The following is a 24,829-nucleotide window of genomic DNA, read 5'->3' as shown; positions in this document are numbered from 1 at the left end:
ATCCTCTCCTTTGTTGGGGTCTATTCCATCTAATAAAGACGAGCCATGAAATTACAAGATCCACAACTAATAATTGATCACAATAGAAAATGAAGATTGGGCAAAAGAGAATTGGATGAATAGAGAAAAAGAACAAAGAATGTGCATCATCTCGTCCTTTATTTACAGTTCACTGATTCAACATCTTAAATCTTTTAATCTATAAAAATAAGAACTCAGAATCAGACACTTCAATCCAACTCTAGGGTTCTCGTTGGGGCTTGGGCTTGGGCTTTGTTAACCACTAAGTGTCTTTTTCTCCTAGAAAGGATTTTATCTTGATTTTATTTCTTGACTTGTTTTTAATTTTACGGAGAACAGATGCAGCAACCAAAACCTAGAAAGCAAAAAATATTTGCCTCACGTTACTCACGTTATTGACTTTTGCAACCATTTTTTTAGTTTTTTCTGTGATTATTCATTTCTCATGTCTTCGGTATTGTGAGTAATTTAAACAATTTAAAATAGATTATAAAACTTTTCTAATCTACCTAGGTGACAACTGCTCCTACTATCCCATAATAGCGAGAAAAATAAAAGAGGAGAATGATAAGGGACTCAGAAGCATGAGGATCAGCACAATAAAGCCGATTCTCATCCTCTTCTTCATCCTCTCGTTCATCACATTACTCAGGCTCCTTATCACTACTAGTACATCTACCTCTCCACCAAATCTTGCTTTACCTGTATTTCCCCTTAACAAATGCTCTTCTTCATCGTCAATATGCACGGATCTCCCTTCCGCCACTGCTGCTGTCATCCTTGCAGCAAAAGAACTCCCAACTCCTAACTAAAATTGTATCCTTTAGAGCTCCCTGCAACCTCCTAATATTTGGGTTCCACCACCAATTCTTCCTCCTCTCCTCGATTAATGATGGTGGAACTACTGTCTTTCTTGAAGACAACCCAGAAAAGATCAGGGCTTTCTCAACAAATTCTAAAGGCACTCGCATATACAAAGTTGAGCATCACACTGCTGCAGAAGAAGCATACAAGCTTCTCAAACAGGCAAGGGCAGACCCTACTTGTGCACCTCAACCAAGGCCACTCGAGGCCTCAACCTGCAAACTGGCATTCACAAAGCTACCAAGGGAAATATATGAGCGCAAGTGGGATGTGGTCATGATCGATGGACCATTAGGAGATGGGCCAGAGGCTCCTGGGAGGATGGCTGCAATCTACACAGCTAGCATGTTGGCAAGGGTCGGGAATTTGACAGATGTTCTGGTACATGATGTAGATCGGACGATTAAGAAGTGGTTTTCCTGGGAGTTCCTCTGTGATGAGAACCTGGTCTCAACAAAAGGGAAGCTGTGGCATTTTAGCATCAAGGGCAACTTGAACTCCACTAGTTTTTTGCTCCAATTCAACAGTTCGAATCCAGTAACCTCTCTCTCTGTCATTCTCATGGTGTACAGAAAAAAGTACAACCATGTTCTCATGATGTAGCCACAAAAACTCTGTTTACTGATTTGTTTGCACCGTACAATAGCCAAACACTATCTAACAACTGAAAGAATCAATTTACATGCAGCAGACACCACCGGTTTTTGTCACTGTAAATGTTCATGAGGTACTCAAAATTAGATCAAGATGACTAGTTAGCAGGCAAGAAACTTCCATCTACATCCTTGTGCAGCATGCAGGATGAAAACACTAAATCCTTCAAAAAATCCAGCTCAGGGGTTTCAAAATGCATAATAGTTAACAGAGTCAGGAAAGAATGCTAAAAGTGCACCTGTTTGGTAGTGGATATAAGCAACAAGCTTCTTTTTTTTTTTTTTCAGGGGGTGTGGGGTGGGGTGGGTGGGTGTGGTGCAAGGGAAGGGATGGGGAAGTAGAAGACCTTAAGTAAGAGTGGCAGAAGTGGAGCTGCAGCAGGTGTATTTGGTTTAGCAGTGAATTTGGTTTAGAACATTGCTAGAGAGTGATTCTAAGGTGTTTGTTCATTCTTGAATGGGAAAAGCAGCACATGGAATTAAAGTACTGATGAAGAGAAATTGAAAACCTGCTAGCTTGTTCTTTCTGAATCAAGCTCGTGCTAGTAGCCAAAAGAGGAAAAAAAGTAGATATTTTTAACATTTTCCTTTTTAATTGCTTTTACCAGGAAACAAACTGAGCCATACTGATCAAATGGCCTGTGTGCAGCTGAGTCTGGAGTCTGGACCGATATTTGATTCTAAGCTCCTGAGACAACCGTCTGTCTTTTTCATCCCCGTGCACATATAAGGGTAAACGATCAAACTTCATTACATATCCAAGAGGCAACCTAAACAAGCTTTAATGCTGGAAGAGACAATAGTGGGATGCAAATTTCATCCCCTGCAGATAGCAAGTAGCAACAATCACAAAGAAGGGGCTTAGATGTGATTAGGCTCAGATTTTTCCCTTTTTTGAGAGAAGTATGTCAGATAGATTAAATTTAGACCATGACATTGCCTACTATTAAAGGAACGAGATATCTGAATGTTCAATACAAATATATTAGAAGACGAAAATCGACCGAGATAGAAAGGGTATTCACTACCACCCTAGTTCATTTGCTTTCTATACAAATAATATAAGAACATAGCACCATCTTACAAAAAATATTTCATCCGGACATCTCTCCTCATGGCATTGTATACAGCTTGGACCTGGAAAAACACAGTACCAACACTTGGTTAGTCAAGAAAAACAGGTACACATTCATGGAGGTCCATCATATACACAGAATTTAGGGTTTCCTTGTGCTACATGATAACTTTTAACAACCTAACTTGTCACTAAAAGAGTTATTATGTTGAAAACAAAATACTTAAATCAAGTGTATTGAATCACTAATATTATCTATGCATATTTATTTTCATGCATTTACACCAGAGTTTTTGGAAAATGATCAGAGATCCAACAGCCTCTCTTTTCCTGGTATATTCCTAGAAAACTCTTATCTGGAAAACAACAAATCTTAATTAAATGTAGAGGTCCCCTGAACCCAACCTGAACTAGAACCAGGTTAAACAAACCCAAACCAAATGAGGTTAAAAATCCTCAAACCAACAATAACCCCATCCCTTACCTTTTCTCCTTCATCAGCTAAGCCAAGGTGTTGTTATTTTGATAAAAAAAAACAAGGTCTAATTTAGATAGATGATTAAACACTTTTTAATTTCCACTCGTAACATATGGTGCTAAATCAAACATAACTTACAGTCCACATCACCATTTTATTTGTGTAATTATTAGATACTATACCTAAGTGTATCTAAATAGCTAAACATGTACAACCTCTTGAACCGAGATATCACGGCACACTGCCAACAAGAATTCATGAACCAAATCCCCTTCCCTGTTTTGGGTTTTATCAATGCTGAGTTTCAATAGAGACGATACATAGGAACTACCATTGACCCAAAAAATAAAGAAAAAAAAGGAAGCATGGGAATTACCATTGACCAAAAAAAGGAAACATGGGGATTACTAATTGCAGTAGGAATTATTGCAAGGTCTTCCCTTAAATTAAAGTTTCAGTTCTCAATATCCAAAATGAGCCTACTGGAAAACACAATTATCTTAAAAAGCCATCTAATTATAAAGATTCTGTTTTCCTCATGCTATGTGAGATACCATGATAACACTTGCTCTTGCCAGCTCATTTGGCATCGATTTTGGAGATAGTTTCAACTTTCTATGATCTCAATAATCGGATCTGGAAGGTAAAATCATGAATTATACATGATGCTTATCACTTTCACCTGAATTAATGTGGAATTAGATCAATCAGTGTAAGTTTGGAATTGCAGCCCTATCTTGTTTTTCACCAAAGGAACCCATGAAGGGTGTGTGTGGCTGGGTGGGAGTGTGCGTGTGCGTAAGAGAGAGAGAGAGAGAGAGAGAGAGAGACCTGCTCACTAGAGACAACTTTAACAGGTCCAATGTTTACAGACACATACTTGCCCCTTGAAGAAAATTTCTGCCTCACACGGCCCTGTTGCATGACAAAGAAACCAATGTTAAATTAAAAGATATTCAACTAAATCAATAGAGTCCAGATGCAGACAATACATCAATTCCCCCACGAGTATACATATTAACTTTCAGAAGAGAAAAAAACAGAGGACAATAGAGAGAGAGTGTGGAAAAAACACACTTCGGCACTTCCCACTATCAAATAATTAATTGCCAGATGTCTCAAAGATTGCGGCCAGTAGTGGCAAAGAAGTTCCACTATGTAACATGATAAACTTATCAAGCCAGCTTCCTCTACAGGCAAGACTGCTTTTCAAGTTGCCAACATAAAAATACAGAATTAATCTTACTTCCACAAAAGACAAATCCTAATCTTCTCCACAAGCTTAAACAAGTTAGCAATCAATCAATAATACTGGGTAAAGCCCTTTGAAGAAAACAAATATTGAATACATTTATTTCCTTACACATACTGAATACATCCATTACTTCTACCTTTAAACAATATATGATCTGGTGCAGTTTTGCCCCCAGAAAGAAGCTTACAATCAGCCAAGGAAAACATACAGCTGCCACAGAATATTCATCAACATCTTAACCTCAAATGACTTGCACAAAATTCTCCGCTAAAATTTAATCATCCTTTCACCTTTAGAATTATTAATGAATATCTGAGACAACTTCACCAAGAAACTGCTTTTGCACATAACATGTACCTCGGGAATTGTTTGTTGAAGTATGGATTCAACAGCAATGACCATAGCTTGCACAAAATCATCACCTCCAGTTCCAATAGCAGTAAACCCTCTAACTGTTGGGTATGAGTTTACCTGTTAAGTATAATAACAACATATTAGCTGAAGAAATTATACATACAGTGGTTTGATTATGAAAGTGTTGAACACTAATTCTGATCTCTATATGTCATATATGTCGAGCTATATTTCTAATTTCTTCACTTCAACAACATATTTTCCATACCTCAAAAATTTCACAAGAAAACAAAATATGATTTCATCTTTGCTACCAATGAACAATTGGAGCACGAAATGTTTTGTTTACTAATTAACCATGACTTGCCCAAAAAAGTAAGTTACGGGATGAGTTAAATAGGTCAACAGGGATAAAAGCCTTATGATTCAAAGGAAGCATTCAAAAAAGGACAGAATTTTCCTGAGGCCACGGTAAATGGATTCCCATTCACCGCATGGCCTCGTGACCCCAGAATAAAGAGGGGGAGGGAGGGGGTTCACATCTGAGCCATCTCCTCAGTCAGCCACTGGTGCAGGAAAACTTTGTCCTTAAAAAAATTTCACGAACTATTTCAGTAACGTATCCCTATGAAGCCTCTCAAGTTATAGAACCAGAACAAAGATGACCCCCAGCTTTCTTCATAACTTAATCCACTAAGTGACACATATCCTTGAAAATTTCCCTACTATGCTCCTCCCATATGGCCATATTGCACAAAATAGAGCGAAGGTGATTACTTTCCAAATGCCCAGTTCACAAGGGCTTAAAGCTTCAGACACCAGCCGTCCAAGAGATTAGCAAGATTACAAGGGGCAACCCTAATGTAGGACTAGATCACTAGAAGCCTAACCTATAACAGGACCAGGTACCGTAAAAACAGTAGGTTATATAACTTAACCCAGCGAACAGGACAGTAGATAACAAACCCAAACAGCAAACAACTAACAGTCTTTAGTGTACAGGACAGCCACAGGTCTGGAACAACAACTGACATAACACCCAGTCATAGGAAAACAAATGCAGAACAATAACTACTGTCGGCCAGACAGGATAGACGTTAAAACTCAGAAAACATGAAGATCTAGAAATAGAAATTTAACTGCTATAATGGAGGAACCAGTCCCATCGAGGGTAGGAAACTTGGGGGGTGGGGTCAACACTTCAAAATTCTAGCCACTGTTAATGGCTAAATTATGAGATACACTAGAAGTTCCAAAATAGAAAGTAAAGGATCAGAATTAGTATCCAACATACTCTAATGGAAAAATTGAGAAATGGGATGGGGAAAATGCAGGGCATGTGAGAGTCAGCTTATAGTTGTTATCCCTATATATATAGAGCCAGCAACTACGGTAATCCATATTCACTTTATAAAGCCATTCCCCTATGGCCCTATCATATCCGTAGGGGGTTGGTCCCCCATGAGAGGACCGGAAGGAGAGGTAGAGCACATGGCTCGCGTCAAGTAAGTAACTAAGCGTATAAGGAGAGTGAGAGGCATGGGAAGGTAGGGGAGAGAGAGTGGGGACTAGCACTTTAAAGGTTGGGTGGCCGCGAGAGCCATCCTCCATCTACAGTGCACTCTGATTGATAGGCTACTATCTCTCCATGAGTCTTATTGGTATTATAACCAACTAAATTTTGCTAGAACTTTATTTCATCCATCTTACCAGAAGGCAATGGAAGATTCTTTTTTTCACCAAAAAAAGGAAGACAAAAAAAAAAAAGGGAAATCACCTAGATCCACTAGATAAGATAATTTATTATAAAAGAAGAAGGTCTAAAATTTATTTTACATTCATTAGTTTCAAGTTTAAAGCTATTTACTTAATCCCCAAAGTTAGTTATTGTTCATGGGACCTAAGAAAAAGTAAAAACAAACTTCCTAAAATAGCCCCAACCTTATTTACCGTGTATAACTGCTGAGGTGGAATCACATTAGTTGCGTCTTGAAAACCAACGTGATCCACGTTCTTTTTGTTTCCAACTCCAATTTGCAAGTGTCTGACTCTGCTCCTTCGCATAATCATGGGTCCAACCATTAGGAAATCTCTTCTCAAGTCCATCCACCAATAACTCCAGGAATACAGACCTTGGTAATCTCCGAATCCTCAGTGATGAACTCGTCCTTGATATTCTAGGGTTTCTGGGTGGCTCTCATTTGGGTGTTTTAGCTACAGTAAGCAAATCGGTTTATGTTTTCTGCAACCATGAACCTCTTTGGAGGAACCTTGTTCTGGAACATCTTAAATGAGAGTTTTTTTTTTTTTTTAATGAGTGGGTCTTGTAAGTCTACATACATTTCTGCTTTCTACCCTTCTTTTCCTGTGTTGAATGATGGTTCCTCTGATTTGAAAGTTAGAGACTTCTATTCTGATTATCTTTTCCAGAGTCGGCTCTGTGCGAGCCTTGAAATGAAACAAGAGTGGCTTGAGAGGGATAACATTGAGAGGAGGAGAGGAATATCGATTGAGGAATTTATACTGAATTTTGAAGAACCGAATAAGCCAGTGCTATTGGAAGGGTGTTTGGAGAATTGGGCTGCTTTGGAGAAGTGGGCCAAGGAATATCTCACTAAGGTTTGCAGGGATGTTAGATTTTTGGTAGGTCCAGTTGAAATTAAGCTTGAGGACTACTTTAGGTGTGCATACAGGGTGAGAGAGAAAAGGCCATTGTACCTTTTCGACCCAAAGTTTGCTAAGAAAGTTCCCATATTGGGTTCAGATTATAAAATTCCATTGTACTTTAAGCTTGGAATGCAGTGATCAAGAGAACTGGAAACAAAAAGAATAACGTGGATCACGTTGGTTTTCAAGACGCAACTAATCTGATTCCACCTCAGCAATTATGCACAGTAAGACTAGGTTGGGGTTATTTTAAGAAGTTTGCTTTTACTTTTTCTTGGGTCTCATGAACAATAACTAACTTTGGGGATTAAGTAAATATTTTTAAACTTGAAACTAATGAATGTAAAATAAACTTTAGACCTTCTTATCTTGTAATAAATTATCTTACCTAGTGGATCTAGCTAATCCCCACCCCCTCCCCCAAAAAAAAATGGAATATTCACTATAAAATCCGCTTATCATGTTCTTTCCATTAGAGAGAGAGAGAGAGTATGGTTGGACACTAATTCTGATCCTTGACTGCATTACCTTTCCTACAAAGAAACCTCCCATCACCCCACCTTACTCTCACCTTCACATTAGCCTATTGAGAGATTCAGTAACAACAAGAAACAGAAATGAGGTGAAGGTAACTCTAAATTGGAACCACCTAAAGCTCTTGAAGAGATGCTACTGGAGTTCACTTTGTCACTGGTTCATTGCAGAAAAAAGGGAAATGTTGGAAAACAAACCTTCAACCACTAAGAACTGTCTACCTCTTAAGTTATTGAAAACCAAACATAGTCTGGGCATCAAGCTCACAGAGAAGTAGTTATTCCAATTTGAAATGTGTAGACATAGGATTACATAATGTAACTAGTATAACTTGTCTGATAGTGAAATTTCATTTTAAGCATAGAGAAGTCATAGATAAACATTTTAAGACCACACGCAATATATAAATACCAAAGGGTAGGAATGTTGAGTAGTATGGGGTTGAAGGTTAACACCTAACCTTCTGATCCAGATCAAGCCATTCATTCGTAGAATCATCGGTCACAGTACCTCCGATAACAACATTTGTGGTTTGTCCCACCCTTCCTTCTGTCTTTGAAACTTCTGAATCCAAAAATATGAATTTTAAGTAAACACGTTAGCAATTAATCAAACCACGATGAATAAAACATTTTCCATCCCAAGGAAAGAGGGGGGTAAGTGAGTTAAAAAGGAAGCAGGGAGACTCAAAATTCCAATAAGACAATAACCTAAAAGGATATGGAACCACCAAAGACAACATGGCTTTCGTTGGACCTTAATCATATAATTATATCCTATTAACTTAAATGGCATGAGACCAATAATTTCCGCAACATCTTTCTTTTTTTTCTTTTTCTTTTTTTTTCCTAAAAATCCTTGGACCTTGGTGAGCTCCTGCTCGAATTACAGTTAAATTAGCCAAACAAAAAAATTAACAAAATCCATTGGCGAAACAACAAGCAAGTTCAGGAAAACAAATGATGGAACCCTAGGGACGTGTCATATACAAAAGATACAGGTTCACAGCTAATATAGAGGGAAAAGAATAAGGGTAAAAGTTAAAATGCAAAGAGCAGGACGAAACTCTAACCTGAAATGGCTTTGAGGACAGCTTCCTGCGGAGGACCTTGATCGTCTTGCCAATAAGAGGACGAAGGGGTTTCGCCACTAGAGCAGTTCACTTGAACTCTTCGTCCTCTATGAAAACCTCGGACCCCAGACCTAACTCTGCAACTTAACATCGGAGCTAAAGGTGCACAGGAAATTGCAAACGATGAAGAAGAAGAAGCCGCTGAGCTGCAGTTTGGATGAAACGGGGGCCGTTCCGTCAAGAAAACGGAGCGGAAGACAGTCCGGCAGGCCATCATCACCGATCTCTTTTCCGACAATGTCTGGGCGTTAAAAATTAAAAAAATATATAGTTATTAATGGACAACAATGGAGTGAACCTCTTGAAAGTTTGAAGTCTCAGGTAGTTCTTCAACCTTCGCTTCTCTCTCTCACTTCACAAACCGCCATATCAGAAAAGAAAGAACGAGAGATAAATACATAGGAAACTGCAACCGCCGTAGTAGCATTACTGACATAACACACGCTTTTAGATGCGCGTGCCTCACACGTATGGCTGAGATCTCGCCCTTATAATGGGTCCCATGGATATTTAGACAATCTTCGTGATTCCTACACAGGGTTTTAAAACTCGGGATCGTATCCGTCGAATTGGATGTCGATTCCCGGAGCAGCCAATTTTTACTACATTTTTAGGGTTAGGGTAGAAATTGACCGACTTTAGCCTATTCATGACGGATTCTAGCCGATCTGAATCAGAATCGGCCATGGGACAGGAATTTCGATCCCACTTTTTAAATGGTCCTACAAATACAGTCGATAACTCGGGATGACTTGGACCCAACCATCCATGCAACCAATTCCGATCCAATATTCCCGATTTATACAAACAATACAAGGGTAATTTATATCACCACCCCCTAAAGAATGTCACAATTAGAGAGACATTATTGTATAATATCAAATTATGCTTGCACTCCCTATCATCAGTCATTGTTAAGTGAGGATTTGAAATGACGGTTATACTATTTTGACTAAAACACTTGACCAGTTCATATTTTATCCAAATTCCTCATCACCCCTAACCTCCACTCACCTTTACCGTGGAGTTCAATGAAGGTTTCCTACGCATAAGAAGATGTAGCGCAGACTTTCATCGATGCCCATCGTTGCTGCTCTTCACGGAGAGTAAAGGCTTTGGGATAAAGAACATAGTTTTCGATTTGGGAATGGAGGTCTTTTTTTTTTATTTAGGGTTATGGGGTTAAGTGAGGGTATATTAGGTATTTCACTTTTTAAAAGGGTATTTTAGTATTTAAAAAAAAATACCAATTGATATCAACATTTGAGGTATATTCTATAACAGTAATTGACGGCAGAGTGTGTGAGCATTATTTGGTATTATGCAAGTGGTGACTTTCTAATTGCGACATTCTCTAGAGGTGGCACTGTAAATTACCCATAATAAAATGGGAGAAATAACACTAAACAAGCTGTTTAAAATACACTAACATCTCCCTATGGATATCTCTCTTCCTTCTTATGTAATAGCATATCTACTCTCGATAGTGGGATGAGAGATAAACACAAGGCGGCACTAGCATATGCAATCCATAATTAAATTGGAAAAAAAATATATTTCTTGACTATGTCTTGCACATTACAAAAGACAATGAGACGATGGGCCAAGGCATTGGTCATGAGGAGTTGAGCGATCATTTCGTCCTCCCTATGAGAGGGCATGGGTTTTATGTAACTTGACAATGATCATTTTAGCATGAATAAATATAGAGAAAAGACAATTTGAACATGAGACAAGAGGAACACCTCATCGTATAAAATTATGTTTGGGATAATATTTTTTGTCGGGGGGTGTAGGGGATGCAGCCATGCGAGGGCTAATGAGGACGCACCTGAAAATATTAGTAAGGTAGACATTTCCACCTTTCATAGGGGAAGGCACAGTAATTTTCTCCCACCTCTATGGTTGCGTAATATTCTTTTTCTTTGTTTCCAATAAAAATAGTGAGTAAAATATTTATCCATATGAGGATGTGTTGCCTATGCTTCATGTTGAGAGAGCATTTACCCTTAAACATATTTTTAGAATTATACAAATAAATCAAGTACCAATTCTTAAACACGTAACATTTAAATAAATCCAAATTTTACACCACCAAATCACCAAAATACTTCCAAACAATTAAATCAAAATTACCAAAATATGAATATAAACTACCAGTCACAAGTGATAACAATTATATATATATATATATATATTTTAACAAATGATAACAATAAAAGAAAAAAAAGCTTGGAAGACATTGTGTCCCACTTCTAACATTGATACAAGGATCACACATACCTTTCACAGGACCCTCTCCCTAGTCGATATTAACAAAATCTTTAGTTTTCTATGTAAATAAATTACATAAATCACATAAGTTATAAGTTATAACTCTATTAAGTTAAATTTTTTTTTTCTGGTCTTTAAAAAAAAAAATTGCTGTGAAGATTACATTTTAATTATTAGTATTATATAAGTAAATTGGATTTTGCGAAAAAAGAAAAGAAAAGAAGGTAATAATCATAAGTTAATTGGAGGATATGCATCCTAAACGGGTCGTTTCAGTTTCAATTGATTACTTATTGGTCTTTTCGGTTTTGGACCCGTCTCAAAACCGCCCCAACTCCCAATATACCTTACGGTAGGGGTGTCAACCGGTCGGGTCGGTTTGGTTTCGGTCTGATTTAATCGGGCTTGAAGATTTTCAAATGTTACACCGTGTCCGCCCATCTAATTAATCGGGCTTAGTTATTGAGGGTATGGTACGCTTTATATTCGGTCGGTCGGCCTTGTGCTATAATCAGACCACCTTAATCGGGCTTTAGTCGGGCCTTAATCGGGCTACGGATATGTTTAATGTTAAACGGGCTTTAACCGGTTTTTAAACGGGCCCTCTTTAAAATGTGCTCTTATATTCCGGCCCATTCATGCAAGCCCAAAAAAATGGCAATAAATCAATAAATGATACAAAATATAACCATTATTTAAAATGTGAACATGTTTTTACTTTTGAATTTGGAGGGTAAAATAGGTATTCTACAATCATTAAAGGTTCTGGCTAGGCCTGTGCACAATAGGCTGGTCTCGGTCGGGTGTTAAACAATCGGTCTCGATCGGGCGCCTGATGGTCCAAGTAGCAAAATCAAGACCGACCATTTATAAACGGGCTGGACTCAAGCCCGACACATTTAATAAACGGTCAAAGCTGGGCTAGTCTATAAACGATCGATCCCAATTGATTTAGTCGGTTCGGGCCACGAATTGACACCCCTGCCTTACGGCTTTATCCCAAACCCACCCCCCAAAAGAAAGAAAGGGCAAAAAAAAATCCTTGGGAAGTTGGGCCTTCTGGTATCCGTCGGCCGCTCCACCACGAGCACGAGAGCCGAGCACGGTGGCTGAGATGAGCAAAAGGAAATAAATAGGTAGCGTCAACATTCGTGTCGGCGGCGTGTCCGTAAAAAATGTATGGAACCGACCAAGTCTCCGAAGATTCGGAGCGAACAGCTTTCAGGAGAGCTGAGAAGAAATACAAGCTCTACTACAATAACGATACCAAGTCTTCTAAGAGGTTTATTCAGTTTCGTCTCTCCTGCGTATCTTTTCTTCGTGTTCTTCTATCTCTGTCTCTGGTTTTATCTATCTTCAATTTTAATTCAATTTTCTCAGGGGAAAACAACCCAAACAAGTGGATTTGTCAGAGGTAATCGACTTCAAGGCTGTACTCGATTCCTTCAACCAGACAGGATTAACATCTCCCGGAATCTTCAAACTTCAGTGCGACTTCAATTATCCCGTTTTCTGTCTCGAAAATCGCCCCGGTAAAAATCGTTTGTTTTTTTTTCTTGTTATAGGTGTTATTTATTTATTTTTGGTTAAGTAGCTAATCAACAATCAATTAAGTTAATATTGGCCAAGATTCAAGATTGCAAACACATTTCATCCGTTCCTGAATTATTTTTCACCATCTGGGGCAGTGCAAATCATGTATTGCATCTTCAATTAACATTAACAAGCAAACGTTACTTATGTTACTGTGTGGTTGTAACTTCGAGGCATAGTTGTAATCTGTCAGTCCATGAGCTTGGATCCTCAGCCCAAGTTCTTTTTCAGCTGAACCTAATGGTGACTGAATTTGGTCATTGAGAGACACTTCCCAGTTCAAAAGAGTTGAAATCATGTTAAATGCAGTTCAGTTTTAATCTTTCTATTCATCTCTTTTTCTTTCTTTGCTTTCATTCTTTTATGAATGGAGTCTTTGGGAACATAGCTGGTGTCATTGTTGGGTTAATCCAAAGTCGCCCAATAAATATCAATTTAGATTCGAGGATGAATTGAAGGGAAACAGAGATGAGGGTAGTATCGAGAATAGGAAATGTTTTTCAATTCCTTCTTCTTTTTGTCCCCCACCCCTTTCTTATGTTAAAACCTACCAGTAGAAAACAACAGGCCATTATCATGAGGTTGTGGGACATCCAGGTTCTGATGTGGACCAATAGAAAAGTCCAAAAAAATGATGACCATAGAGGATCTGGATGCTTATGAAATATATGGTCTGCCTGCTCCACCAGCCATCTCGTGGATTTGGATGTGTTTAAAAAAAATGGATTGATTGATCTGGCTATAAGCATTGGACCAGTCTTCTTTGTGTAGAAAATAAAACTTCGGCAGATATATTTCTAAGTAAGGAATGGATCAGCAGGCATGGATTTTTCTCTAGGGAGGACTTTTGGTCATGACCTGTCTAAGGGCTGGGACTGTCAATAGAATACTCTACAACTGCTGCTCATTCAGATTTTCTGTTGATTTCTTTACTCTGGCTATTATTATATGAAGCTACTTAGTTGGATATTCTGTATTGCCCACTGAGTTTTTGTCTTTAAAGTTTGATATGATATATTCTGCTTTTCTTAACTTCTGTGATTTAGTTGAGAACTTGTTTATAACATCTAAGATGAGGTATCTATACTTCAAAATTTGCAGGATTCTATTTTATTCCAGAAGCATTGAGTATTGAAGAACAATGCCGTTGGATTAGGGAGAGCTTAACAAGTTTCCCAAAGCCTCCTAACAGAACGAACCACGATGCAGTTTATGGGCCCATCCCTGATTTATTTACTGCAGCCCAAAATAAGAAGGTATTTGTTGAGGTTGAGAGTTTGGTCAGTGATGGGGCATCTGAACCTAATTCTGGTGGTAGAAATTTAGAGTCCAAGTGGCAATTTTGCGATGGAACAGTTGGAATACCATGGGGGGATTCAAGCCGATCAATTGCAGCATCTGTTCTTTTGCGGAAGCTGAGGTGGACTACCCTTGGACTGCAATTTGACTGGTCAAAGGTCAGTATTAATCTTAAATGGTATATTAAAGTAAGCTAGTGTGTTAGGATGAAGTAATCTTGTAGATGTTTTAAGTTAACAACTAATATAAAATTTAAAAAGAGTTGAATGTGGATTTAGTTGTCATGAGGCTTAGTTGTGTTCGAGTCTTTTAGATTTTTCAGAGTTTGGAAAACATCAAGAGAAATAGAGTGGATGCAGGATGCTGGGTCCAACGTTCGATTGGTACCACTGGGGAACCATGTTACTTGGAACTTCAAATTATGAATTTTGCTCATGTCTGACACATCATTTAAGCCAATGAGAATGCAAGAAATGTAATCTTTGGTGCACACTAGTTATATCCATGTTCAAGTGACATAAAAGAGAGACAGATTGGACCAATCAAATTGGTTTTGTCGCAACCCTGAAGCATCATATGGATCATATGTCCTAATATTGGACAGAAATGGCTGTCTGAACTAGGTAATTAGTTTACTTCATGTTGTTTGATAATCTTTGCAGTAATCAAATATTTTGTATGATCTGTCTCATCAATCTATCGGGTCTAGCATAACATATCAGATTTTATCGCCAATGACATTCTGTAGGAAGCTATATGAAATTTTGAGATTTGGCCTTGATAATGGCCATGTTCTTTACGCACTAAAGCTTCTGTGTAGGCAATTTCAAACCTAACCCTGACTATTTTAGTGCATAAATGTGGTTGGTAATATCTGGATGGGGTGGAGTAACAAAGTTTTTCAATAAACAGTGAAAACATAATATTCAAACAATGACTAAGAAATCCAATAAGACATCATAAGTTTCAGTTTATGTGATAAATACAAGAAGTAATAGCAGGGGTTTTTAATCTTGGAATAAAGTGGTCTCAGAGTCATAAACATAAAACCATGGACGTGGAACACAAGACAGCTCCATGCGGTGAGATCAGGGGATTATTTTCTAGCAGACCCATCCTCACACTATTGTACCACCCCACAGTAACTCATGGGTAACTCTCCTACTTAAATGTTAGGTGTATCTTTTGGATTTTAGGTTTAATATTTTTGTTTGGTGTTGCATTTGATTTTATTTTAGGTTTTTGCATTGTCACTTGCTCACTTTATGTTCAAACGAAGTTTAAAATGGTCTTTAGTTTGTTTTGGTAGTTAAAGCAAGTTTGGCCTTCCTTATGCCATTTTCCTTGATCGGATTTTAGTCAGAGAGATTTTTCACTTACTTATAAGTTATAACAAACTAAAGAATCTTTTCTATGTGAGATTCATGAGCAATCAGTTTACTTTTTCGTGGAAGTGGAATAACATGTACCTGTCAGTTAACCACCAAGATGTGTAAGAACTTCTTGTTAGATTTTATATATGCTGAGAAAACTTATGATGTACAAACAGGGGATCAGAGAGTAGTTAATTAGACGGTGATAAAAAATTCATATGATGGATTACCAAGTTCACCTGCATGATAATTGTTGGGAGGACCCACAAAATCATGAACCCATGCCCCTAAACGGACATTTATGAATGTGAGCTTGTATACAATTCAGTAATGGATACATACACCTTATGATTTGTCTGTTCTTTAAATTAATGCATGTTCATGGTGCAGCGGAACTACAATGTTTCTCTCCCACATAACAAGATCCCAGAGGCACTTTGTGGACTTGCTAAAAGAATGGCAGTACCTGCTATGCCAACAGGGGAAGAATTCTGCCCTGAAGCTGCAATAGTTAATTACTTTGGTTTAGGTATGCACTACACGGCTCATTCATTTTAAATCCCTAATTAATATTTTATTTTATAGATAAAACAAATACTATGTCGCTAATGATGTTTTTTAATCTATAATACATTTCCATTGGTTTTTTAAGTGTTATTTGGCTCCCATGAATAACAAGAACATTTTCCTTGGTCTTTATGTGATAATTGTGTTTGACATTTCATGATTCATCAGGGGACATGCTTGGAGGCCACCTAGATGACATGGAAGCTGATTGGAGTAAACCTATAGTAAGCATCAGGTATTTTGTTATATGAGATAATTTTTCATTGTCATTTTTTTCCCTTTTTCGGGAGGGTCTGGAAATATTTATTTATTCCTTTTTTTTGTATCCCTCAGTTTAGGCTGCAAGGCTATTTTTCTACTTGGGGGGAAGTCTAGGGAGGATCCTCCAATAGCAATGTTCCTTCGAAGTGGTGATATCGTACTCATGGCTGGAGAAGCAAGGGAATGCTTTCATGGTTAGTATAACGTTTCAGCTCTTTTAGAACATGATAGATATGTTAGCAAATGGGAAACAATGATTACATTCATTCTTATGGAACCCATAATCTTCTAAAATTTTGCTGTCGAAGATGTTGATATTATGTATCAGGTTACATTGTAGGGTCACCGTGTACATAGGTCCTCAGGCTGGCTAATGCATGGGGTGTTTCATGTTTGGACTTGGACAACTCTTTGGTGGATCCTTCTCAATAACCTTTGAATGTGAAAATGGGTTTATTTTATGATCTGAAATCACATGCATCCGATTTCTTCCTTTTATTTCGTTGGTCAATAAACAATGAGCAATGCAATGGCTTGTTGTAGTTTTAGTGTTTTGCCTTTGCATGTCTCTATATGTACCACCTATAGTAGAAGTAGATAGTCCATGGATTTCTAAGCTGAGCTCGGAGATTCCTTTCTCAATCTTTAGCCCTTTAACAATGGGTTGTCAAAATCATAATGGTGGAAACTTATAGGTCTAAATAATTGACCATTTTGTTCCTTGAATGCACGTTGCAAATAGGGTGTGGTTCCGGTTCCTCTTGATGTTCAATAGGAACCGGACTTTTTCCGAAGATGTGGTTTTGGAAATTACTCCTTTTGGAGTTCGGGTAAGGTTTCTTTGGAAGGTTTCATTACTGGTGGTTCAATGGTCTATTTGCATGGTTTTAAATCTTGGGATTCAACCCGGGTCGAAACTGAAATTTTGGTCAAAACTTACGAAATTTCAAGGAAACTATAAACTCCCTTGGCTTGGTGGAAACCATGGTTTCGACCCCCAAATAGTGTTTTTTTTTTTTTTTGGGGGGGGGGGGGGGTGGGTTGTGTATAAGCCTGTTTTTGACATTTTTTAACCTGATCCATGAACTAGTTTCATTATAAAAACACCCCAAAATGATAGTGTCGACCCAAGTTTGCTAGTGTACGTTGATTACACTGTACACTAGCCTAAGTTTGGCTATAACCTACATACTGGAAATGGAATTAAGCTATTAAAACAAGTAAAACTTTATTTAAATTTGCAAAACAAGCTTTAATGTAAGATAGATGATAGGGATACAACTCTCAGCACTCAATTCCAGGTGAAGTTTCTAGGCAGCTTGCCGTAGGAAAAAAAAAAAAATTCAACTCCATCACACCGTCAATAAGCCAACGGTGTCTAACATATATTAAATTGAATGCTAAACATCACATATCAGCCCTTTTTTTTTTTAAATATATGTTGTAGAAAAATGTATTTTTTTTAAAAGGAAAAAAAAAAAAACATGAAAAAAAATATCGACGTCGTGTCTAACGTTTTTCTCACTTGAAAGATGTGTTTCCTAGTTGAAACGCTCGAAACTTATGAAACAGACCATGTTTCCATTATAAAGGGGCTGATTCAACCGAAATGGTTGAACCAGTCGAAATATTCGAGATCTCCTCAAAACATGTGGAAATTGGTCGAAACCAGGTACATTTTAATTTCGGTACCTGGTTTCGTCTCGAAGTGGGTTGAAACCATCGAAACTTGCGAAATTTCGGTCGTAATTTTTGAGATTTAGAACTACACTTGTGAGTTGACAAAAGAGAGCTCCAAAAAGGAAGGAAACCCTAGAAGACCATCATTCAAAGCTTCCATTTAGGCATTCAAGCATTCAAGCATCCAAAAATGAGGTTGGTGATGAGCAAATAAAACAAGGGTTGGAACAAAGTTTCTTACAAACCTAAGGTTTGTGAAGAAGGCTTAAAAAAGGACTAGTATGCTTGGTTAAACCATGTGAAGTCTTTCTTGCATTAAGAAGAAGTTAAAGAGTGAGAGAAAAGGAGGAGCAAGACTCACTGTGGGTAAAATTTCTATCTTACACTTTCTCTCTTGTATGTGTTATGACTGTAGACAAGATGTTTGTAAAAATGTCTCAGTTGGGTTTTGGGCATTAACGTTTGCCATTTAAATATGTTGAATACATCTATCAAGTGGGTGCTACAAGAATCTAGTGGTTGGTGCTCCTTGTGGTGGGTTCCACTAAAGGTGTATTGTACATCATACATAGGCTGGATTTGGGTTATAGCCCAAGCAGTTATTTGAACCGTGGAAGTGGCTACATCAGCGAACCATGTATGTCTCATCTCTTGTGCTTGCCTTTTGTCATTTTTTTACATTGTTTATGTGCTTTGTGGAATGGATGTGATTGGTAAATGTGAATGGCTATGTGATGGGTGGTAAATGAGTGGTGACCCTCCATCACGTAGCAGTGACAGGCTAGTCATTAGGGAATAGGTTTTTGTGACCCACTAATTCACCCCCTCCCAGTGGGCTGTTGTGGTCAAAAATTTCTTGGGCCTGTGATCATTCATCCATCCTCCAATTCCCCTATGTTTTTAGGGAGTCAGTCCCCCTTCAAAAGTCGCCACAAATTCGACATTGATGGTTGCTCTCTTGGGAACCCACCCATCATGAATTAGAGGAATTTTGAGGAATAGTTCAGCACTCAGAGCATAGCTTCTCTGGGGTGTTCAAAGGGACTCTTATCACCATGGAAATCAAGCATTGCTTCTTAGACCATGGCTTGCTCATGATTAGATATTGTCATCTATAGTTGAGGAGGACGTAGCTTGCTCAATGATAGGATGCTTCGCCCAGAGAGGTGACTTTTGAGATTCTCCTGCCTAGTCTTGGAAGTGAAATCTACGACTTCATCATCAAACACCTTTATATAGAGTCCCAAGTGTTGCCGACTTGATGCCATTAGAGGGTTGTGTGGGAAATTTTGTATCCAGGGACATCATTTAGTACAGAAATTCTGAGTACATAATTACTGGCCATCATTTTTTATGTAGGTTTTTAGCTCACTTGGACCCTGTTTGCGTCTTCTCCTCGTCTCTTTTTAATAGAATCATTTGTTATCCATACAGATAAAGCAAACAACTTTATAGTTTCTCTTTTGGTGATTGTCTTTTTGAATAGATTATTCTATGAGATCCTAAAGTGGTAACAACCACTATGTTACTGAAGGTTGGTCTAAGCAAAATCATGATGGCAGTAATTGGGTAGGAATTGAAATTGGAGCCAAGGAGAGATCCTGAAATGGACTAAGCAACTTGGGTGGAAGATTCTGGCATCAAGTGAAACTATAAAGTTGATGTCAGAATTAACTTTTCTTTACTTGGATGGAGTACCAAATAATTTCACTGGTTCAAGATTTCTTTACTTTGTATAACCCCCCCCCCTATATTGTTTCGTGTATGCATACTTCTCAGGCCTTCATTTAAACTCTGTGACACTATTCTCCAAAGGACCATCTTCCTTTTTGAGAATCTAATGTGTGCATTATTGAAGTCATGATCTATGATAATTTAGCTAGAGTAAAGGATAAGAGTTTGCTGACTAGTCATCCTGACCCAGTATTGTGGCATCTTGAAAGTTACATACTCCTTAGTGCTATGACTTATTTCTTCATTGTCATCCCATTATTTTGAACCCAGGACATGGGTAGTGGGTGTTGGGTCTCTAATGTGCAAAAGTTGGTGAGCTGAAAACGATTGGGTACAGCTATCAGTTGATATTGACAAATCTGTTCTTTTTCTTTTGGCTTAATTGCCTGTTCCATCTACATCAAGGTTCAGAGATTAGGCCATGACGCAACTGTATATTTGAAATTAAAGGAGTAAAATTTACACATTCCTTCCTTTGCGTCTACATACTGACTTAAGACGTCGTATTAGATATCCGTTACTATACTGACGTCATATTATATAGCCAGTTAGCTACGGGCATTTTAGGGGTTCCCAAGCAGATCGGAGCCATCTCCTCCCATTTAAGAATTTGTGTGAGACTGGTAAAATATGCCATTAGGAGAAAGTATACAAAGAATACTGGAGACTCTGTGTTACACGTAATGAGAAATGAGTGGCTGGCTTGATTGTCTATTTTATCTTCTCAAAATGAAGAGTAAATGTGTACTCTTGATACTGTTTGACACAAGAAAGTAAGTCGAACTTATAAGCAATGCCTAAATAACGAAAGAGAGATGCATGACTAAATGAAGCCAAATCTCTGGCCCACTGTCATTTTCAGTGCAATATGTAACTCATGCTTTTAATTGTAGATTGAGGTGGGTTTTGATTTGATTTTCATCATCCAGCATCTCTTTTCTATGGCTTGCTTACTTCTCCTTGGTCTTGTTTTGCAGGGGTACCTCGGATCTTCACAGACACACAAAATGCTGAAGTTGCTCCCTTTGTGATGCATTTTTCAAACCAAGATGATCTGTGTCTCATGGAATATATCAGAAGTTCTAGAATCAATATCAATATTAGACAAGTCTTCTAAGTTTAATACTTTCTCATCAAATTTTGAAATTTTCAATTGTGAGAATTTGTTCCCCCGATCTGGCGATTAAAGAAAAAAAGAATAGAAAAGAAAGGCCTCCACTTATTTTTTTAATTTTCATAACAGACTGCTGAAGTTTTCCTGCCATTTTATTGTTTTCTTTTCCTCTTCAATAAGATTCAGGATTCAATGCTCAGTTTGGAGACTTGATGACTTGGCGCCCATCTGGCTCAGCTTTGCAGGGGGCTTTGGGAAACTGAGTTGGCCTTTTCAGACGAGCCAATATGATAATAGTAAAAGGCATCTTACTCAGATGTGTGCTTACAAAACTTGCTCCTTGTGGCCATGTTCTGAGTCTTCACTACTCAGGTTGGAACCGCTGCCGGCAAGCATGGCAAGTGATTTCCATGCACATAGTGCCTATCTGGTGAGTTGCGTTCTCTTTCATTCTCTCAGCCTTCTCTAATGCTTCTTGGGCTCTCTCCCACATCTGTCTTGCCCGTGCGAACTCCAATTGTGCCAATTCCATCTCCCGCCTCGTTAGCTCCCTCACTCGGTCTGCATAAGCCTTTTCAATAGCAGCTAATCGAATTTGTTCAGCAGCCTGCCACTTCAAAGCTTCAACACAGTGAAAGTCGGTGTGTGTGTTAAGGTCATGCTCACTAAGGGGTCCTGCCAATATCTGATCAGATGGCCGTCGGAAGGGTCGAAGGCTGATGGACAACTGTAGGTCAAGTGATCCATGGAAAGATTCAGAGGCTGTCAATGGGGACTTGTTGGAAGAACCCATCATCGAGGCAGATAGATGTGTTGAAGAGGGTGAAGGGAGTAGTTGCAATTCTTTCTTATCATCTTCTCCCATTGATGAGTGAAGAGAAAAGAAGAGAGAGGGAGCAAAGTGTGGAAGGAAAGGGTGAGGAAGATAGTTGGGTTGGTGGCAGAATTAGTTTATATATACAAGTCTTATGATGATGAAATTATCAAAATGCCCAGTTTCCCTTGTAGGTTCCCTTGAGCTGACAAAGCCCTCATTTTGGCTGGTTAAACCGTGGGGATCTCAAATGAGGGGAATGACCAACTAAAGTTGAAGGTAAGCAAAATGTGTCAACAGTGACGAGTAGTGTGTTGGTGAAGATGAGCTTCTTCAAAAGGATAATAATATGGGAAAAAAAGGTTCTATGAGCAAGGTATGTCAACTCTCTCTCTCTCTCTCTCTCTCTCTCTCTCTCTCTCTTTTACATGAAGTGACTTGACACTGATTCCAATTCTGTATTGGTTGTTTTTAAGGTTGGATCATAGGTTTTCAGTTTTGAGGGACCGATTCCAAGGTTTTTTTTTTAGGCTGATTCCAACCGATTTTGATCCGATCCCGAATCAGAATCTGTTGCTCGATTCCGTTTTACGGTTTTAGGTGAGGCAAGGCCCCTAGAGAATTGGAAATTTGGGGGGTGAGGGGAACGGATCGCGTTATTTGGCAATGAGTGGCTTTTTAGGTTCTTGCCACTTTGCGAGTGGAACACTTTGCACTGCGAGAGTTTGCCTTTTCAGGATGAGGATGTGGGACATTCGCAGGGGAATGGGTGGGTATTATTACGATCGCCCTGTCATTGGCCCCCTACCCCTAAAGGGGAGACTTGAGGTGAGCTTTGGATCTGGATTAAGAGGTTCTCCTTCGTCCGTGGATGAAGAAAAAAAGAAATCTTTTTGAAGGGAAGGAAGAGAGAAAAGCTGAAAATTCCCTAACACCACATGGTCTCAAGAGGTTATGGCAAGAAATCCTTCAGCATGCTCAGAATTAATAGTAGATTAGCTGCAGAGTTGGATCAGACTAGGGTCCATGATTAAAGCAACAAAGAAATGCATGCTTACAAGCATGGATACATGGGAGGCTAATTGAGACGCCAGCTCTTTCCACTTTACTCTTTTCGTACTAAAATTTAAATTCATTAGATTCTCAACTAATCAACCCCCCAAAAAAGAAAAAGCAACGTTTTTGAGATACAAAGTCTAAATTTTAGGTCTACAGACTATAGTCTATATGTTCCCCATAGGTGGGGTAAGTCTGTTTGGTGGGTAAACCAGGCTGGGTGGGCCATGGGTGGCTCTACTTTGTTTTTAGGTATTGTACAAGTTTTGGAGTCTGGGTCACATCCATGTAAGGATGTGAATTTGAAATTGAATCTATTAATCGAAATCGAATCGTTTAAATCGTTAAAATCCATCTGATTAACACATATAACGATTAAATATTTGGTTGTTTTAACAAAACATAATAGTTTAATTTAGGGAAGAATTAAGGACAATAGAGGTTGTTCAACCGTCTATTCAATAATTTACTCTTATTATATAATTAAATCATTGCTTATTCAATGCTTCATTTAATTTGATACAGGATTGAAGCTTTTATCAACAAAAACAAATTTTATTAAGCATACGAATAAACTAGCAAATCTATAACTAACCGTTTAGAAACCGTATGGAATAAACCGCAATTTAAACCATTTAAAGCCGTGAAATCGACACCGTTTCAAAACTATGAAATTGCAACCGTTAAAGTGTAACCGTTTAATAAATGGTGCGATTTTGGTTTTAATCAAATAAATGTGAACCCAGTTGAATCGTACCGTATACACCGAAAACGAACCGATTAACACCTTTACCTACATGTACATTTAACATATGATTAGATGATGACATGCATTTTATTTGCTTTCATAAATAGTCACATTCTTAATGGTAGCAGACAAGGGTGAGACACATGTCATTGCTTAACTGTTTGTGAAGCATACACATCCGAGTAGGTGATCTGAGCTCCAAGTTTTGCATGCATATATGAGAGAGTAAAAGTGATAGATTGCTATGGTTGTAAGGGACTAATAAGTATGGAAGTTGCACTTTCAATAGTGGAAATGTGGGAGGATGATATTAGGCCGAAATTTTCGAAAAAAAAATCATTCTCAGACAAACTCTGCAATGGATGGGGCAAAAAAGTTGGAGGATGCTTCTTCTAACCTTCTCAGGTTGAAGGATGAAAACGGAACCTAAACAGCTACTCGGATTACAAACTAGTGTGCAAACTACAAAGAAAACCATGGTGTTGTGGTTGATCCCATAATAACCTGTAAAGGTTTCAAGCAATTGCGTTAGCTGCTGTCTTCATGCCAATGTATAATGAAACACATGACTAGGGACTTGGTGACGGATCTAGGATGTTTATTATTAGTCCCCCTTTATTTGTTGAATGTTCAAAATACCTTTTATTATTTCTTAACAGTCTTGTTCAGGGCCAGTAAATGACCATTGGTGCCGTGGGTGAAGAAAAACTAGGTCCATTATCAAGGTATACTTATTTGTTAGGATCTATTTGTCAATCCAAGATGCCCATGAGATTCAAGAGGAGCCTTACTTTATGGGAAAAGGAAAGGTAGTGGTGGGCATATATAGGCATGTGATGAGGCCGAGGGTGAGGGTGAGGGTGAGGGTGGGGGTGGGTGGGGGTGGGGGGGAGTGGGGATCTTAATGTGTCAGATTTGATAAAAATGAAAATGAACAAGTGAACAACCCCCACTTGAGTTTGAGATGTGATAGAGATCACTTTTTGGCTTTTGATTTTTGTAATCTATGGTTTCCCACTGAACCCTTTTGCTCTATTGAGTCTGAACCTGGCAGCAAGAGCTACTCAAAAGTTTAGATTTGGCCTAAACCTTTGGTAATGCTCTGGTTGTTTGTTGCCACATCTGAGTTGGTCCGATTTGATCAATCTTGAACCGGTGTGATATTGTTCTGTATTTTCTATCCTTGACCAACAACAAAACAATAACAATTCAGTCTTACCCCCAATTAAATGGGATCAATTATATGGATCCAGCTAAGGAAACAAGAAAAAAAAAAAAAAAAC

The 24,829-nt window shown here is 38.4% G+C and overlaps 3 protein-coding genes and 1 pseudogene across 4 annotated transcripts; 2 read left to right on the top strand and 2 right to left on the bottom strand.

Annotated features, from left to right (window-relative positions):
* Positions 1-561: 561 nt before the first annotated feature.
* Positions 562-1,426, top strand: LOC122075498 (annotated as a pseudogene).
* Positions 1,427-2,451: 1,025 nt separating this feature from the next.
* Positions 2,452-9,507, bottom strand: LOC122075499. Of its 2 annotated transcripts, XM_042640549.1 has the most exons (6): positions 9,368-9,507; positions 8,974-9,274; positions 8,362-8,465; positions 4,704-4,817; positions 3,923-4,006; positions 2,452-2,675 (listed from the first exon to the last, which is right to left on the bottom strand). In XM_042640549.1, exons 2-6 carry the CDS (start codon positions 9,248-9,250, stop codon positions 2,619-2,621), a joined length of 636 nt encoding a protein of 211 aa, XP_042496483.1. In that variant the 5' UTR covers positions 9,251-9,274; positions 9,368-9,507; the 3' UTR covers positions 2,452-2,618. The 2 variants fall into 2 exon arrangements, with proteins under 2 accessions (XP_042496483.1, XP_042496482.1); XM_042640548.1 differs by having other exon boundaries at positions 8,974-9,402.
* A 2,802-nt stretch (positions 9,508-12,309) lies between these two features.
* On the top strand, positions 12,310-21,045 carry LOC122075562 (alpha-ketoglutarate-dependent dioxygenase alkB). The gene is made up of 7 exons (XM_042640630.1): positions 12,310-12,589; positions 12,688-12,839; positions 14,002-14,357; positions 15,963-16,101; positions 16,308-16,374; positions 16,473-16,594; positions 20,792-21,045. Exons 1-7 carry the CDS (start codon positions 12,483-12,485, stop codon positions 20,929-20,931), a joined length of 1,083 nt encoding a protein of 360 aa, XP_042496564.1. The 5' UTR covers positions 12,310-12,482; the 3' UTR covers positions 20,932-21,045.
* A 14-nt stretch (positions 21,046-21,059) lies between these two features.
* Positions 21,060-22,090, bottom strand: LOC122075563 (zinc finger protein SHOOT GRAVITROPISM 5-like). Its single transcript, XM_042640631.1, has one exon. The coding sequence runs from the start codon at positions 21,791-21,793 to the stop codon at positions 21,293-21,295; it is 501 nt and encodes a 166-aa protein (XP_042496565.1). The 5' UTR covers positions 21,794-22,090; the 3' UTR covers positions 21,060-21,292.
* Between the last annotated feature and the right edge of the window lie 2,739 nt (positions 22,091-24,829).

Source organism: Macadamia integrifolia, chromosome 4 (assembly GCF_013358625.1).
Source record: "Macadamia integrifolia cultivar HAES 741 chromosome 4, SCU_Mint_v3, whole genome shotgun sequence".
NCBI lineage: Eukaryota > Viridiplantae > Streptophyta > Magnoliopsida > Proteales > Proteaceae > Macadamia > Macadamia integrifolia.
The sequence above is the reverse complement of the archived record's forward strand: the minus strand, read 5'-3'. Positions and strand labels throughout refer to the sequence as shown.

Bases quoted from the DNA above. Each gene is read 5' to 3' on its own strand.
- LOC122075499 (XM_042640549.1), bottom strand. From the start codon at position 9,250: ATGATGGCCTGCCGGACTGTCTTCCGCTCCGTTTTCTTGACGGAACGG. The intron at 8,466-8,973 runs GTTAGAGTTTCG...TTTTGGATTCAG, and splicing joins TGTCCTCAAAGCCATTTCAG to AAGTTTCAAAGACAGAAGGA. The intron at 4,007-4,703 runs GTACATGTTATG...GTCATGCAACAG, and splicing joins TTCAACAAACAATTCCCGAG to GGCCGTGTGAGGCAGAAATT.
- LOC122075562 (XM_042640630.1), top strand. From the start codon at position 12,483: ATGTATGGAACCGACCAAGTCTCCGAAGATTCGGAGCGAACAGCTTTC. The intron at 16,102-16,307 runs GTATGCACTACA...ATGATTCATCAG, and splicing joins AGTTAATTACTTTGGTTTAG to GGGACATGCTTGGAGGCCAC. The intron at 16,375-16,472 runs GTATTTTGTTAT...TGTATCCCTCAG, and splicing joins AAACCTATAGTAAGCATCAG to TTTAGGCTGCAAGGCTATTT.
- LOC122075563 (XM_042640631.1), bottom strand. From the start codon at position 21,793: ATGGGAGAAGATGATAAGAAAGAATTGCAACTACTCCCTTCACCCTCT.